The sequence below is a fragment of the Vigna radiata genome, chromosome 8, assembly GCF_000741045.1.
Source record: "Vigna radiata var. radiata cultivar VC1973A chromosome 8, Vradiata_ver6, whole genome shotgun sequence".
Taxonomy (NCBI): domain Eukaryota; kingdom Viridiplantae; phylum Streptophyta; class Magnoliopsida; order Fabales; family Fabaceae; genus Vigna; species Vigna radiata.
Window position 1 is genome coordinate 29,507,570 of NC_028358.1, and position 19,358 is coordinate 29,526,927.

At 35.2% G+C, this 19,358-nt stretch overlaps 1 protein-coding gene across 1 annotated transcript; it reads right to left on the minus strand.

The window, feature by feature from the left end:
- Positions 1 to 12,403: 12,403 nt before the first annotated feature.
- Positions 12,404 to 13,340, minus strand: LOC106770900 (abscisic acid receptor PYL4-like). Its single transcript, XM_014656744.2, has one exon. It carries the CDS (start codon positions 13,164 to 13,166, stop codon positions 12,504 to 12,506), a length of 663 nt encoding a protein of 220 aa, XP_014512230.1. The 5' UTR covers positions 13,167 to 13,340; the 3' UTR covers positions 12,404 to 12,503.
- Positions 13,341 to 19,358: the final 6,018 nt, after the last annotated feature.

Genomic DNA, 19,358 nt, shown 5'->3' on the forward strand with positions numbered 1-19,358 from the left:
TGGGAATTCGTCAACGGATGTCAACATCCGTTTAAGGGTAAACGGAAGTCGCCTTCCGTTTTAACGGTTTTACTAACCTGGACTCGAAGAGGATCGCTGCTTAAAGGTTGGATACAACACCACCACACCAATGTAATGAAGAGATATAATAATTCAAGGACAAATTCTTCCAGAAGAAATCGATATCTCAATTATCACTTGAAATACAAGAAGAATGGGAGAAAGAATTTCTAGAAAAATAGAACAAAGAATCCTGGGGAAAGAGCGTAAAGATGAAAGCATGAAGATAAAAAAAAAAGAATAAATAGGTTTTGTGGGGGTGGGAGAATAAAATTATAAAATTTTATTTCTAAATATAAATTTTTGCTTAAGGATAAAATTGGAATAGAAAAAATAGAGCAAAGGGCAAAAATGGAATGGGGGGTGGGGGTTAGAATTGGGGAGGTACAGGGAGTAACCCCCAGTCTCAGGACACGAAGTTATGAATTTTCTGGATGCATATTCAGGATATAACCAAATCCCGATGTATGCTCCAGATCAGGAGAAAACAGCCTTCATAACTGAGCGGTCTAATTACTTTTACCAAGTCATGTCGTTCGGTCTAAAGAATGTCGGGGCGACTTACCAACGCCTTATGGATAAAATCTTCCATCACCAGATAGGCAGATGCATGGAGGTTTACGTGGACGATATGGTTGTGTGTAGTAGTTCACACCAACAACATCTTCAAGATTTGGCAGAGATCTTCCAGCAGATACAGCATTACAATATGCGGCTCAACCCCTCAAAGTGCACTTTCGGGGTACCAGCCGGAAAATTTTTAGGCTTCATGATAACACGAAGGGGAATTGAGGCTAACCCAGATAAATGCCGACACCAACCAAGCTGAAAGAGGTACAACGTCTAGTTGGGCGCCTTGCCGCCTTATCCCGGTTCATACCAAAACTGACCGAACATATCAAACCAATTTTGAAGAACATGAAGAAGGATGTCCCGCATCATTGGGACGACCAGTGTGAAACAGCCTTCCCCAGAATCAAAACAATCCTCACTAGCTCCCCAGTGATGGCTCGACCAACAGAAGGGTACGACATATAAGTGTACTTGGCCGCAACCGACTATTCGGTGAGTGCGACCCTCGTCCAAGAACTTCCCGATTTCAAATTAGTGTACTTCGTCAGTAGGACTTTGCAAGGGGCCGAGGAACGATACTCACAGGTGGAAAAAGTAGCTCTTGCCCTCCTGACCGCCTCTAGACAACTTCGACCATACTTTCAGAGCTATCAGGTGGTTGTACGTGTCAATCATCTGATCGCCAAGATCCTTCGGAAGCCTGATCTTTCCGGACGTATTGTTGCATGGTCGATAGAGTTATCCGAGTTCGGACTGAGATTCGAACCACAAGGTTCCATCAAAGGGCAACACTTAGCAGATTTTGTAGTCGAATCATCACAACCAACCGAGACACCATTATGGTTCCTTAATGTTGATGGCTCCTCGGACAAACGAGGAGGAGGAACTGGAATAGTACTTGAAGGTCCAGACAACGTGATCGTCGAACAAGCCATCTCCTTTAATTTCCAACTTAGTAACAATCAGGCTGAATATGAGGCGCTGATTGCCGGATTAATCCTGGCTCGAGAGTTGGAGGTCGATCGAATTGAATGCAAAATGGACTCCCAATTGGTGGTAGGACACTTAAATGGAACATTCCAAGTCAAAGATAATCACTTGTTACACTACTTCCACAAGGTCAGCAGGTTAACTAAGGCCTTTTCCAGCTTTACCATCTCCCATGTGCCCAGATTACAAAATTCCCGATCGGATCTCCTATCCAAGTTGACGCATGCCAAGGGAAGAACACAACTTTCCTCGGTTATCAGAAGAAGCCTTGGTAAATCATCACTTGAGACATTTAACGCGGAGTTCACCACGACTAGAACCGACTGGAGAACAGAAATATTACAGCTGATGATTCAACAAGAGCAGGGGGCAGATCAGTATGATCGATTCTAAGCGAATCGCCCGGTTCATGATAATAGGGGACGATTTATATCGATGAGGATACACTTCCCCCTTGCTAAAATGTTTGTCTGGCGAGGAAGCTAAATACGTTATGCAAGAGTTGCATCACGACATTTGTGGAGCTCATTCAGGAAAACGAATGCTGAGAACCAAGATACTCCGAGCAGGATATTACTGGCCGACGATAGAAACCGACTGCGCCGATTACGTTCGCAAGTGCATCTCATGTCAGTCGCACGGGAATGACTTCCGTATTCCCCCAGAAAAACATCACGAAATAATATCACCATGGTCGTTCGCCCAATGGGGAATGGACATAGCTGGACTTCTACCGACCGGTAAATCTCAATGCAAGTTCCTCCTGGTAGCGGTGGATTACTTCACTAAATGGATTGAAGCAGAGGCTTTGGCATCAATCACTGCTCAGAAAGTTCAGAAATTCATTTGGCAACTAATATGTCGATTCGGCATCCCAAAAAGAATCATAACTGATAACAGTCGACAATTCATCAAATGGAAATTGGAGGAGTTTCTAACAAGTATGGGGATCCAACATGTTACAAGTTCGGTGGAGCATCCCCAAACCAACGGTTAGGCCGAGGCTGCAAATAAGACCATAATCTCCGAACTGAAAAAATGATTGGGAGCAACTAAGGGGTTATGGGTTGAAGAATTGCCCAAAGTATTATGGGCCTACAGATGCACTCCGCATGGCTCAACGGGAGAAACTCATTTCAATCTCACCTACGGGACAGATGCGATGCTACTAGTTGAATTAGGTGAACCATCCCTTAGGCAGAACATCCAAGACATGAACCTCAACGACGAGCAACTTCGTGTCAACCTTGACGGCTTACCTGAACTACGCGAGGTCGCACTGATAAGGAACACTGCTCAGAAACGACTGATCTCTAGGCGTTTCAACACCAAAATCAAACCCAGGGGCTTTAATGAAGGAGACCTTGTATGGCGCAAAAGGGGAAGTGCCAGGAGAGAGCATACACATGGCAAACTAGCAGCAAATTGGGAAGGCCCTTTTCAAGTCCCAGAGGATCTGAAGAACGAAGCTTATCGACTTGAGTTCCTTGACGGCAAACCTATTCCAAACACTTGGAATGCTACACACCTGAAATTCTATTATAGTTAAAACAGTATTGCTTTTCCAACGTTTCTATTCTTTATATTTCGTTTTTCCAACATTTCTATTCTTTATATTTCGTTGACACTCAGATTAATTTTTCAATGATGAATGATTATTTCACCCATGTTTCTGTGTGTTAAATCAAATCCACCAAGTGATGAACAACACAGTTCGTCAACAAGTTTTATGGGCAACACAGTCCATCAAACAACGAACCACACAATTCGTCAACAAGTTTTATGGGCGACACAGTCCATCAAACAACGGACGACACAGTTCATCAACAAGTTTTATGGGCGACACAGTCCATCAAACAACGAACGACATGGTTCGTCAACAAGTTTTATGGGCGACACAGTCCACCAAACAACGAATGACACAGTTCGTCAATAAGTTTTATGGGCGACACAGTCCACCAAGCGGCGAACGATCCAGTCTGCCAACAAGCTTTATGGGCGCTACAATCCACCAAGTAATAAACAACCAAAGTTCAACATTACGCTGACAATCGCTCACATCTCACCGATAATGTGATCGAGTTGGCAAATATATACAAGATTCACAAGGTATCGCCAATTAAGTAGCAAATAAGCTATTTAACGGGTAAGGCACACATGTTCTCTGAAAAACCAAATAAAAACCAAGTCAAAAAGAAATTACATACAAACTGAACAATGTTCAAACAGGAAAGTAAACAATCAAATATGTGGATTATCAAGGTTTTCTTCGGCAGCGGTGACAGTTGGGGTGACCTCCTCCATGAGTGTCTCCTCACCAGCCTCCATCGGATCACCATCAGCAGTAAAGGTCCCCTCTGGGATGTCTTTTATTGCCACCATTTTTCCAAGGACCACATCCTGCTCAATGTCCAAACCAAAACCTTCAAGAGAAACCTTGGACAAAAGCTCCACTTGCCTCAAGGCTTTCTTAAAGCCTTTGGTGTGCTCCAAACTAATGGCTTCTAACATCTCCGCCTAGATCTCTCTAGACTCCTCGAGAGACTGTTGGAGGCCATCCTTTTCCTTCAGCAAGGTATCCCTTTCGGACGTCAGATCAACAGAGGCCTTCTTAGCAACCTCCAATTCAGAAGCAAGGCGATCCCTCTCCTTTTCCGCCTCTATACCAGCCCTTTTCAAATTCTCCATTATCAGTCGGCCGTCTTCTATCATCTTGGCCGCCTCTGCCGCCTTTTCATCACATCCTACGTGCACCGCCTTCGCGTCTTCCAGGTGCTTCCTTAGGCGCTCTACTTCTTCTCGAAGAATCCCTCGATCAGAGGCATAATTCATCCTATAAGCAGCAGCCGCACAGCGAAGCATGTTATCACACAAGAACTTGGCCATTTGCTGTTCGGACATCGCGACCATTACCTTTTCTTCCGCAACATCAAAATGAAATTCGATCTTATGGCGAAGATCGAACCTGGGGTCCCACATCCCTAAGGGGAGCGAACACTCTGGTTCCACAGGCTCCGAAGGGGAGGTCGCACTCGCCTTTCCTTTCCGTGCGGCGTCCGGGCTTCCTTCCGTCCGGGTTGCCTTCCTTTTCCGAGTTAAAGCTTGCTCCGGAGAAGGCGGGGCGTCATCCACAAAGACAAGTGGAGATCCGCTGCTAGTCCCTGCCCCAGCCGAACGGGGGGGAACTTTGGAGGAACGAATAGGGATACGGCCAGGACCCTCTTTAGATAATTGGTACCAGTCCCGACCACCTTTCTTCTTCATTACTTCTACACAAATCAACAAAAAATAGATAGCATATTAGGATCCATCAAGCAAAGTTTTCAAAAGGTTCAGCTAAAAGAACATACCAAATACCCTCGGTTTGAAGTCATTGTATCTAAGGCAGTTGACTATCTTCCGTGAGGAAAACGGACGAGCCAACTTTACCAACACATCCAAATCTCTATGCTCAATGTCAGTCATGTCATCTAANNACCAAGAAGTTAACGNTCGGGGAGTTTTGGTCCAATACAAAGGAAATTTAGGACTCCCATCCTCNTTNAAAAAGAAAGGTCGGCCCATTTNCGTAATAGATACTTTAAAAAATTGGTTTTTGAACTCTTTNTATGACTNAGCATACAATTGGAAGATGGCATTCTTNGCCATGGAACTTAAGGATACCCANCCCTTCTTNGCATTAGGACGACTCTTGAAGAAAAACNAAAATACNTTGGCCGATGGCTNGATACCCAGAGCCTGGCACAANACACNGAACGCTTGGATATGTCCCCANCTATTCGGATGNAACTGGGAGGGGGCTACATTCAAATATTGCAAAACCTCCATTTGAAATCTAGTAAATGGCAATCGGACATACATATCATACAANAAACATANATACAGATAAAAGCAGTNCCCCNCGGCTATATCTTCCCCATGGAAGACTCTCTCATCTTTCCGACACGAGATCAGTCTTAGGGCAACATTATACCCTAATGCTCTAAGAACGCAGTTATCTTCAACCCAACCTAATAATATTTCCCTACTTACAAATATGGTAGCCTCATCACCAACCTCGCGAGAGGCCCACACATAGGCTGCAGAGGAAGAAGAACAACTTTGTCCTGGGTCATCAACGCTAACACCCCCATTGATAAAAACCCTATCCCCACTTAAAAGAGACTCGACGGAACCTACAACCCCCTACGGCGGGTCTGATGAATCATTATGCTCTCTATCACATATCGAATAAACAGACGAAGAGGAAACCATGGTTACCTAGACAAGAGGAGAAAACCTAGGGCAGAGATGCTTTCGAAGAAGAGAAGTTACAGAGTCTGTCTGCAGAACATTAATGCCAAAATGACGGTTGAGTTTCATTTCCAAAATCCCTTTAAAACAATGATGACACTGCCATATGATCTGCACTGTTAAATGCCCGAAGATCTAACGGCTCATTTGGAGTGACTTTGTCGCTACCCTTAAAGGCGGGAAAAATTAATATTGAAACGACAGCGTGACTGCCACATCCTCAAGAGCACTTTAAGGGCCGAGTATTCAAAGCGAACGGCTATGACAAACGAACGACTACTGCCCCCATTTCTTAACTTGCTAAAGTCCTACAGTCAAGCCAGGCTAAAGCCTTAATTTTCCTTTGGACTTGGGGGAGATGATGTACGGGATACAGTCGATCACCGAGCGGTTACGACAGGCGAACAACCGGTTACTAAGACCGCAATTGGGCCTTATTGGGCCTAATATTATTGGGCTCATAGCCCATCCCGCTAATCTAAAATATATTTTTGAAGACACTGGGAATTAAATAATATCGAATAATATCTAACGATAAAGATAAAAGAAGTTACTATCTGAAATCAAGTAAGTTGTTAATATCTTGTTCTGTTTATATTCTGTTTATCTTATATCGACTCAGGTCTATAAATAAAGAACCAAGGACTTCAAACAAGGTATGCTTACAGTCACCACAGTCTCTACTTTCATCATCAACAATTCCTCTATTAAATTTTCTCACTCTGAGCATTGCCTTGCTGAGAGACGAGAACCTCCTACTACAGACGTCTAATTTGAGTGTCGGAGTGCCTGTGCAGGTACCTCTCCCCTTCGCTCAAAGATTGGAGTGTGACGAACGGTTGAAAGGACATGCGACCCGGAGTAAAGAAAGACAACGATACAGCAGAACTCAGGTCAGTGTCTCGGTCCCAAAATTATCCACCGAAACAGAAATATTAGAGTGTTCTACTTTTATTCAAATTCAAATTGTTCGAGAAAGAGATAAGAAAGGAAAAGAAAATGAAATGAAATAAAACAAACAATTGCAAATTAAAAAAATGATATGCCACAAATAAAGATATATGTGACAAATAAAAGATGTGATTGACGAAAACTGCAGTATTTGATGAATGTTCTAATATTGGAATTATATGGTGGAATAAGAGAGACATGTTCTTGGTATGCCAATTTCACCATTTTTATTATATTAAGATATATTAAATTTGAGTTTATTTTATTATAGAAATAATTTAACCTTTTTAAATATTTTATTTGATAAGAATGTTCAAATTTAATGAATTATGTGCTTTATTTAGGTAAAAGATTTTGTCACTACTAAAGATAAAAATATGTTTAAGTATAAAATCAGTGTTAATTTTAAAAATATTAATGTTGATGATTTTTCTAACTGATCTAGTTTAAAGAACTTTGGATCAAAGTTTGTCAAGATGTTTTCAATTATTATTAACAAAGACGTTTCTTGATTTATATCACTAAACTTTTTTTTTATATCCATCACAATTATTTATGTTGACATTAATGTGGGTTACTTTTGTAATTTTACTACTTTGTTGAGTGGCTGTTTTTTTAGTTCTTTTATCAATGTTGATTTGAAATTTCCCCATTGACATTATAAAAATAAATTTTAGTTAATGTTGGTTAAAAGATTACTTAATATGAAAAAAAAAAGTTAACAAAATATTAACCAAAAAACAATACTTGTTTTGATGATAAAAAGAATCATTGTAAACATCAACAAAAAATTAATCATGATTGATGGAATAACCTTTTCTAAACTATATGATTCAAGCAAGATAGAGACTTAAATATGTTCATAGTTGCATAATCTTGATGGTGGTTGGAATATTGTTCACACACACACACACACACACACACACACACATATATATATATATATATATATATATATATATATATATATATATATAATGGATTTGATGTGGTGAGATGGTGACTCCTCCTTCAAGTTATATGACTCTAGCAAGGAGAGAGGTTATGGTGGTGTTTTATGTACTCTCCAGAGAGGTTGGACCAACTCAAGAGGAAGGATTGTTGAAGAAAACCTATAAGGGGTGTTCTAACCTTGGTGATCAAAGTTGAGTAGTATGACACAAATTTGGTAGTATAACAATACTTAATTCAAAAGTGAATTTACATAAGGGGAGACACCTCTATTTATAAAGCTTAGGTAACCCTAAAGGTGTCTCCAAAACGAAGAAATATTGTAACTTGGAGACCAAGGTAAATTCTTCTCCATTAGAAGGATGACACAAGGCCACTGCTAAGGAGAAATCCCACTAGTACAAAAATACCGTATAACGTCAGTGTTTTTCGGCCTTGCACGTCGAATTTGAGGTTGACGTCATATCGGGAGACGTTAAATTGACATCAAATTTAAAAAATTTAACGTCAAATTTTGTCAATATACAATGTTAAATTAACGTCGTATTTTGTTAATATACAACGTTAATCATTTTTTTTTAAAAAACTGTGATCATTTTTTACAACTCTACGAGACCTGAAAAGCATAAAAACAATAAATTTTAGTTTTTCGTATTTTATAAAGCATGAACTATGAACGTGTAGTATAGTATCAACAAACAACAACAAACAAGTTCAATCAAACAATAACAACAAACAAGTTCAATCAAACAACAACAACAACAAACAAGTTCAATCAAACAACAACAACAAACAAGTTCAATCAAACAACAACAACAAACAAGTTCAATCAAACAACAACAACAAACAAGTTTAATCAAACAAGAACAACAAAGAAGTTCAACCAAACAAGAACAATAAACAAGTTTAGCAAAAAAAACAACAAACAAGTTCAACAAATAAGTTCTTCAAAACGGAAACGAAAACTAACCTTCAAAAGATGGGTTCGTCGGAATAAAGTGTTGCCACCAATGAGAGAGAAAGCAAAATGCACCTATGAAGGATAAGAATACGAAAATAATTGGTCAAAATAAACGAAAATCGTACATTAAATAGTTAAATAGCATGCATTTGTATGAAATGAAAGAAAGATTACATGTGATGGTCGTCAAACTTCGTTCGAGAAAAGTTTGAGTAGAGAAGAGGGTCTTGCGTGCTAAGATAAAGTGAATGAATTTTCAATCTCCCGCTCAAATTTTATTCAATTCACTGACTAACGTCTAACGTTGGGGGCATTTGACGTTTTATATCCTTTTACGTCGAATTACAATTTTGAACAACGTTTAATAATTACATTTATTTACAAAAATGTCACCGGTTATTTTTAACGTTGGTTATTCAGTGGTTGGACGTTAAACGCATGACGTTATACGCTGGTTTTGCACTAGTGTCCTCTCCATTAGATGAATACCTTTTTCAGGTATGATAAGCACCAAACGTTTAACTCCAACTCTCTTAGACGCTTTAGGCACAATGTCATTTAGCCTTCACATTGTAGATTTCCTATTACCTCTTTCTAAAACATATACCAACTAATTAACACCTTTAACAAATCATAATTCACATCTAAAGTAGACTCTAAAACTAAATTTAATCTATTTAACCCTTAGCTCAAACTGACATATCAAAACTCCCTTTTTAAAGTCAAAATGACTAACAATTCAATATATAATTTGTTTCCTCTAAGTTATATCAATTTCATACTATCAACCATTACAACTTCAACCAAACACAAGACTATAATCACCTTTTACTAGATTCATACTGCCACTTTCATTCAATCACATATACATATCAAAATATAACACAATTAAATCATCAAAATTAACATACATTCAACTTCCATCTATTAATTTCCAAAACATACTTTGCAACTCAAATTAAAAGAACACACTAGCTTTTCTTACCTCAAAGAGAACCATCACAGATCAACAGTGGTCACCAAACCTTGCTTAAAGCTCAAGAAATCTTAAGAACGCCTACAAAACACAGAAATGAGATTAGAGAGTCCTTAGAACCTCTTATCAACAAGGAACCATGAAAAGAGACTAAAACGCACATGTGACGAGGAATCACTAAGAATGAAAGAAAAAAGAAATTGAAACTTACTTGCTCATAACAAAAAACTGATCGGATAGAAACATAAATCTTACTGTTGTGATCGTTTACTCACCTCTTCATCGTAAAAATATTACTTTGGAATTAGAAAAAGTAGAAAAAAGAGAGAGAACTCGAAAACAGAATTTTAGAGAGAAGACGAGTGTTTCAAATAGAGAAACAAATTTAAAAAATTATATTTATTTTATTAAATTATTTTATAATTAAAATAATCGGTCTTTTTATTTTAAAACACCTTTCTAATACTCAAATTTCTAAATTCTTACATTAATAAATTGTAATAACAATAATAATGTTATTTCTTTATATACACGATATAATATCAATATCAATGTTTAATTATAAGTTTTACTCTCTTGTTATTAATAACCATATGCTAAGCTTTTTTTTACTAATTAAATGTTTTATTGTATTGGATAAAAATGACTTTATATATTAGAAACTTAGATAATTAATTAAGAAAATGTGGTATTATATTTGTAAAGGGTGCAAAATCGTAGGTTGACCAAACCATGACACCTAGATGAATTTCAAGAAATAAAATAATAAAAAAAAAGTTGAACTTAAAAAAATATTGAATGTTTACACGAAAAGTGGAGAAGCCAAAAGGGTGGTAATGCACGCGGACTCATCAATCAATCCTCTCTTCTCTCTTTCCTACATCTTTCCCTTCTGTTTCTTTTCTCCCACTTGCTCATCAACTTGCACAAACCGACGTTTATATTCCTCATTCATACTTCAACTTGCTTCATTTTTTTAATGATTTTTCTTTTTCTTTTTACATTTAAATTCTTTCATGAATTTTTAGTGTTATTTTTTAATATTTTGTTTAAAATATTTTGATTTATATTTATTTTAATATTTTAAAATATATTAATTTTTTTTAATATATTAACACCATTGAATTTCAAAAAGGTTAATAGAAATGTAATAAAAAAAAACAAGAGAAAACCTAGATTCGTATTTTGTTGTGTATATATACACATCATGTACATATTGATTACTAGTTTATCTTACAACTAAGGACAGGTTGGCAGATACAGTATATACTCCTCAATATGCTATTGCATTAACTCTTTTCTTTTGCTATTAGGTTGTCTCTATTTTCTTACTTTATCATATATAATATATAACTTCGAGCTAACTAAAAAATAAAATACCATTATATTTATTTCAGTACATGATAAGATAACACTTTACTTCTGATCTGATTTGGTAAGTATTCAAAGTCCTAGCTATTTTTCCTGCATTAATTGTTACATACTAAAGAAAATTTGTAATGACGAAAACCACACGTTAGAAATAAGTATACTTATTCAAATTAATGGATCATATTAATGAAGAGAAAGAAAATAACAAATGTTTTTAACTATGGACCTCTAGTTTTACGTGGAGATAGAGATATATGGATATTAAGAATGAGATTAAACATTTATTAGTAAATCAATATATAATGATATGTTAGATTTAATAAATAATGAATCTCAATAAAATAAATTTTGGATAATTTTTGTATAATTTTAAAAAGTAAAATTTAAGTTTAAATTAATTTTATAAAATTAAGTTATCCTATGAGATTTATATATTTATTTATATTTACTCTAAACTTATGTTATGAGTGATGGATGTGAATTAAAAAAAAAAAAAAAAAAAAAAAAAAAACTCAATTTAAAATGGTTTAATATTGAAACATGTAATTCATGACATATATAACCACTACTTTGTTTATTTATATATGATTTTGCATAGATGATTCAATTCGCAATTAACATGAATTAATTTATCAAACATTAATTAGTGCAATGGTTTTCGTATCTTCATCATCTCCACTAGTTTCATTAATAAAAAGGAGGATGTCCTAGTAGGATTACCACCCACATTAACTTTCTTTTTGTTTTAATTCAATCACCTGTTAGTATCTCGTGATTCATACAGGCACCTATAAATTACAGAACATCATAAAAATCTATTTATTTAACACGTTGCTATTTCTTTTTTGAAAATCGCAATCGGCTCTACATTAACAAGATAATACTTTGTTATGGATTTTAATCTCCCCAAGCAATCAAGCTAGGTTTATTTTTTGTTTTGTGAAAATGATTATAAACACTATGCTAGAAGAGATTCAATATAGAGAATAGGAAAAGATAATAGTGTAGATGCCATTAATAATTTCATATACCAAGAAAAGAAAAGAAAAGAAAAAAGAGTATCAAGAGAGTGCTTTCAGAATTTCTCTTTGATTTTATGAACATAGTATATAATATAATGGAATCTAGTACAAGCAGTAGAAAAACCTCATGTCCTATATTTCAGAGGAAATTATTAAGAAACAACAAAATTGGAGAGTAGCTAATACAACCAACAATCTATAATAATAATAATAATAATAATAATAATAATAATAATAATAATAATAATAATAATAATAATAATAATAATATTATACACATACAACACTTCATATACATATATAGAAAATGACACTATAAATCATAAATAGTAAAAGAAAAAAAAAATAGGAAAATTTAGGAACTGAACTTGTAATTGTTGGTGTTGTCATTGATGTTGTTGTTCTGTGGCGTTAAGTTCTCCGAGGTTTGCGCAAGTGACTGAAGGTTGCACCTTACGATTGTATCGACGAACACGCGCGTGTCTTCGGGCGTGTTCCCGGGTGGCACGTCCACCACGAAGGACTCCACAACCACCGTTCCGGAACCGGCAGCGGCGGGATGGAGGGTGGTGACGGAGCGGTAGTTGGAGAGGCGGTGGTCCCCGCCGACGACACTGAAACTGATGACATGGCGCTCATCGTCTAGGATCTCGAGGCGCTCGGTGCTCCGCGCTGCCGGAAGGCCGGAGATGACATGGACTTCTCGGAGTGTCCCGACCTCGCCGTCGCCTCCTATGACATGGCAGCTCTTCACGAAGTGCTTGTAGGCCTGTGGGTTGTCGAAGCGCCGCACGACGGACCACACGGTGGCCACGGAGGCGGAGATCTCCTGCACCACCGCCGAGCAGCACTGGTTTTCCGCTACCGCGTGAGTGTGGTAACGCGCCACGGCGTCTGGTACAGCCCCAAAGGGCTTGACGAGTAGGGTGTCATGACAGTCTGCGGCGGCGGCGGCGGCGGAGTCGTTGTGGTTGATCAGGTGGAGGAGAAGAGAAGACATGGGTGGGTTCGGTGGCATTATAAAGACGAGGTTGAAGATAATTATGTTGTTTATAAGCTAGAAGTGATGACTAATCTCGTGATTAGAAGTATCTCTAAGTTTAAAGTTAATGACTAATCTCTGAATCAGATATATCATTCAATTCAAAGTTTAAGATTAATACCTGAAATAGAAGTTGTTTTGGATGCGAAAATTATGACTAGTCTCTGAAACAGAAGAAGATAGAGGTTAATTGATTTTTGAAAGGATTTAGGGTTTTGGTTTTGGTTTTGTTGTAAGGTTATGTAGATTATATATTTATAGTTGTAAGAGCTTGAAGGTTGAAACTTGAAATGGTGGTAGGGTTGGGTTTTGAAAAGATGAAAGGTTCAAATGAAGTTCATGTGGGGGACGTATTAAAATAGGGGACAAGTTGGTCGAGTTCAATTGACCAAAATGGGGTTGTTGCATTTCATTTCATGTGAAACTACGAGTTTGTAGTACGTTGTCTCGTGAACCTCTCTTTTGTTTATGGAACAAAGACAAAGGAACCTATTTAATTACCCCTTTGCCCCTCTCTTTCATTTTCAAATTTTAGTGCATCAAATTGATAGAGAAAGCAAACTTCAACCTTTTCTTTTGATAAGAGTGTTTTAAAGTCAAGGTCACAACGGTGGTTCATAAGTGTTGAGCTGAAATTACAATCCCAAGTTGATAACAAATTATGGATAATGTATCCAAAGAGTATGATAACAATTACGATAGTTTCTTTTATCTTTTGTATGTTTTTGTTATCATTAGAATTACATTCATTCTAACAAAATATCTCATGTTAATTTAAGCATATATTTCAATATCATATTGTTGTGGAACGAAAATTGATCGAAAAAGAAAAAATGGGTAAAGGAAAAGATTATTCAATATAAAAATCAAAACGGGTCATTTCAGGATTTATGATTAAAGAAAATACTTTTTGTTCAAGATGTTAAACGGAGTGAATTATCTTGATAACAAAATGGATTCGAACCGCACACAAAAAATGGTTTCTTTAGATACAGTAAAAATATATGTTTTCACAATTAAACATAATAAGAAATAGTAATATGACTGGCATTTGTTTGTTTCTTTTAGAATATCAATTATTACTTAGACATATTCCCATAATTATTACATACGTTCCTTCATAGATTTATATCGATTTTGATAATTAATATTAGTTTAAAAAATATTGTGTTATTGTTTCTTCAGGACTGGTCAAACACTGTCTATGTTTTACTTGTTTAAATGTTATAATCAATATAATTAACAACCGATGAACTCGTTAATCTGATCTACTGATCCTGGATGTTTGACCAACATGTTTATACTATTATATACTTACATTGTTCAAACCCGTAATTAAAAATAAAATTTAACATAATACACATTGTCTTCAATATTGATCCGTTGATCCGTTGGAGTTCTATTCGTTCAAAATTCTCTTCTATTTGAACCTGACTTTGATAGTATATTTACCTTTAAAAATCTCATACGAATGTGACATATTTTCCTATTTTAAGCAGCTATAATAAAATTCAAGAGAAATATGCATATATATTGTACACTTTCAATTATACAAATAAAACAACCAACTAATGCAATTTGGAAGTTGGATTGTTTTATTATTATAACTTCACGTCTTAGTACTTTCAAAGATGGAGTTTATCTTAAATTCTAAACGTGTCTAATGAATTTCTTTTTATATATATGCACTGTATGGTGTGCTGATTGGTACATCTTTAGGTGAATTGACTATCGATGGGCATGACTGCTCCGTAGACACAGTTGTTAAAGGTAGTTAAAAACTAATTAATAGGATAATAGTCATTAATGAGCGGTTAATGAGTATCTGAACGGTTAATAATAATGGTCAATTAATAGGTTTGATTTCTATAAACTCTATAAATATAAATTTGATGTAAAGACACTTTGAACATAATTCAATTCATTAAGACCATCTTGTGAAAAATATTTGACTTGAATGATGTAAAGACACTTTGGACATAATTCAATTCATTAAGACCATCTTGTGAAACATATCTGACTTCAACGTTAGAGTGCTTTGTGTAGGTCAAACATCGATGGTGGTTTGGAGAGAACTCGTAAAGGTGCAAACTATTGATACACACAGTAGACCAAAATAAGATGATCGTCTATCGACCCTACATAACTGAAACAATGTTAAACCAGAATATATTTTTCTTTTCTTTAAATTCAAGTAATGTGCTAAATATGCATCTGGGTTGCACAGAAAATTATATTTGTTTAAGTCCTCGCGACAAAGTGTTCTTCAGTGTTAACCTCAATTTACCATAGTAGATTCATAACAGTTATAAGTAACTTATACTACAACATACATGGTTGGTATCTTTTGTTATATATCTTAAAGGAGTGATGATGAGTTTAATAAGAAGATTCTATGAGAGAATATAAATATTAACTAAACTTAGAGCCGTCAAAATGGGTCACAACTCGTGAGCCAACCCGGCTCACCAAAAATTAAATTTTTTTTATGCGGGTCAGATTTCAACCCAGCTCATTTAAACCCGGCTCATGCGGGTTGAACCCGTGGTGGGTCGGGTTGGCCCGCCAACCCACCTAACTAATTTTATTTTTTTAATTTATTATTTTATTTATGAAACCTTAAAAAATAAAATACTATCTTCACTCACTGTGTATACCAAAAAGGTAACCTCTGCTCTCACAAATCACTCTTATGGAACTTGCTCTCATTTATGGTGTTGTCACTCTCACTTCTTCACTCAAATTCAGGTTTTATGTATGTTTTTTAATGACATTTGGATTATATTGTACTTTTTATTATTATTTTGAATTGTCTTCAGTTTAACATCATTTTTTGGGAGTGAAATTTGTTTAAATTTAAATATAAAAAGTTTGTAATCTTTTTTTTTATTTAAAAAAATTGTAATTATATGGGCTACTTAGCCAACCCGTTTACCCACCAACCTGAGGTGGGTCGAGCCGGGTTCAGATTTTTCTGGCTCGCTAATAAATGAGTCGGGTTGGGTTGGTCAGTGGTGGACCGGGCCGAGTCGAGCCGGATTACCCGTTTTGACAGTTCTAACTAAACTCATGTAAAAAAAATTGCATTTATCACATAACATTTTAAGATAATAAATTTATAAAAAAAAAAATTATAACATATTTAATGTTTTTTTTTATCAGATGCGAGACTTATATTTATATTTAAATTTTCAATAAATGAATATGTTAGAATAGTTTAAGAAGAGAAAAAGAAGAGCCTCTAGAAAGAAAATTATGGTTAAGATGAAAAGGAAAAGTTTCAATAATAAAAAAGGATTAAGAACTGCCAAAGTAGACTTTGGAGATTAAGATCATATAAGTGGATTTTGAAAAAGAAATAAGCGAACGATACAGAATAATTCACGAAAAGTAAATTTGCATTATGGAATGAGTGAGAATATATATTTTATCCTCACTAGTCATTTTGGTTTAGAAGTTGTGGCGTACAAGAATTTGGCAAATATTTCTAGCAAAGTAAAACTGATCACCTATTATAAATTCCCTAACTAATGATGAAATTACATGATTTTAATATGTAAATAATAACTATCAAATAATCCATGTCTATGATGTTTTTGTTTTGTTTTAATTTACTTTTCAAGTGACAATTGTCTTCAACTTCTTATCTAAAATATCTTCAAGTGCTTTCCCCTGCTAATTGGTTTATAGAACCACCTTTGGGTTTTTTTACTAATTTCTTCAGAAAAATCGTTTGTGTACTTATTTTATTGATCTCTTGCAAAAATAATTTCAACAACTTATAACTAAATATTTTTTTTCAACATAGTTTCAAGTACTACCTTCTATTAGAATATCATTGAGACATTTTCAATTGACAAATCCATATCTTTCATTATTCAAAAACTTCAACAGCTTAATTAAAATTTTTAAATGAGACCAAAACAAGTTTGGATTCTTTTATACAAACATGAAGGAAATAGACCAATTTAATGCAAAGAAAAGCTAACACTAATACAAAATAGACTTTTTAAGTATTTTATTTTGGGCTTTTTAAGTCTCTTTTACGATAGACTTAGATTCAGCAGATTTAAATTTTAAGTCTGTTATTGATAGACTTAAAATTTAAATCTATTGTTATCCAATAGACTTAAAATTTCCACCCAAAATTGCAAATCCAATCATATATTCTATTGACACCTCAATCAATCACTATAAATTTCATCTTTCTTATATAAGTTCCCATACACATTAAAGATGAAAATACAAGCAATCATTCCCTCAAATCAATTCTTCTTCACAACCAAAGAAATACACGAAGAATCCATTAATCCAATCACATTCTTTACATAACATAATACAAATCAGAAACAGGGAAAAGAAATTAGAGTGATTAGTAATCACTCCCAAAAAAAAAAACCTAAAAATTTTTAATCCTATAAATAACTATAACATCAAAATTAAAATCTAAAACCCTAAAAACAAAACAAAGATCCTAATTCTTAATCCTTACAAACCAAGATCAATTTTTTTTTTTATTTGTACAATGACAACAACACAACACACAATAGGATGCATCCACGACAGCGTAAGGAAGGCAACAACAATGTGAGAGTCAACGGCGGCAGTGCGATGCATTGCAAGCACTGGCACGACGCGATTTGAGCAGCAACGTGATGCGAGTGACAACCTGATGCGAGTGATGACGACGTGATGCGAGCAACGACGATGCGAGAAGCGAGCCGTAATGGTAATGGTGAGGCAAGCAACGACAAAGGTGACGCGAGAAGCGACAAAGGCAATAAGAACAACAACAACGACAATGATGGGGGAGGGGAGACAAGATCTACAAGGTAGCGACTATGACATGTGTGCCCTAAGATGCATAGGCAGAAAAATCTAGCACGAAGAACAAGTGTGGAAGAGGCGTAGAAAGGGAGAAAGTGGAGAAAGAGAAAAGGAAAGTAGAGGAAGAAATGTTATGTGCTCTGTGATGAAGAATTAGGTTAAACATGGATTTAGGTTTAACTCATATAAAATTAAAGTATTGTTTTATTTGAAAAGAGTTAAAAAATTAATTTAAGTCTGGTAAAAATTTTAGAAGATTAAAAAATTAAGTATGTTTGTACTTTAACAGATTTAAAATCAAAATTTGAGTCTACTTAAAATATGGAAGTGTCACCGCATATTTATTAAGTCTGTTATTATGAAAACAGACTTAAATTAGGAGACTTAAAAAGCCTGTTTTGTACTAGTGTAAGCAAACAAAAAGCGGGTAAATAAAAAAAGTCATAATTGAAATTCATAAAAGATTTCCACCAAATAAAATCTTGTTTAGGTTACATTCACTAATTTATGAACACAAACGTTAACCTTCCTATAAATATTTGAACAATAAAAGTGAAAGAGGAACAAATCTTCAAGTAAGTAATCTAAGTTGGAGAATATTATAAGAACATAATTTCAATAGATTTCCTAAAATGTGAATGATTACTATATTTAAGGATTTATTCACAATGTATGTGCAAATATCAAGGATACAACAAAACATCTCGTTAGAAAAGGAAAGGCCTTATTTCCTAACTAAGAGGGGGTGAATTGGTTTGTACTTAAAAATTTATTCTTTTCTAAACCTTTGGAAAATCTTTAGCACTTTCTTGAAGTGCATGCAAATAAAGAATATAATGCAAAGAAAGAGATAAGGGATATAAAGACAAACACCAAGTTTTTATACTGGTTCGACCTCAATGCCTACATCCAGTTTCCTTTCAATCAACCTGATATTGAAAGCCAATTCATTATATAGATTTGTTAGAATCGCTGCAACAGAATTATTAGCGTGGAACAAACCAAGAGGGGGGGTGAATTGGTTATATACTTTTATCGTGCCTTTTATTATTTTTCTCTTAATTTTTCTTACTGAGCAGATAATTAAATATAAATAAAAGAGTAAGGGAAAAAGAAAAATTGCACAGGTGATTTTATCCTGGTTCAGATCATACAGATCCTACGTCCAGTCGCTTATCTCAAACAAGATAAACCTTTTTCACTATCACAAAACAATTACAAATATTAATCACAAAGAAAAACAATTTGTAAGAGTTTAGAAATACCACCTCTCTTGAAACCACAAGAGATGAACTTACACCTCCTTTGAATCTTCACAAAGGATGACCACCTCCTTCGAAT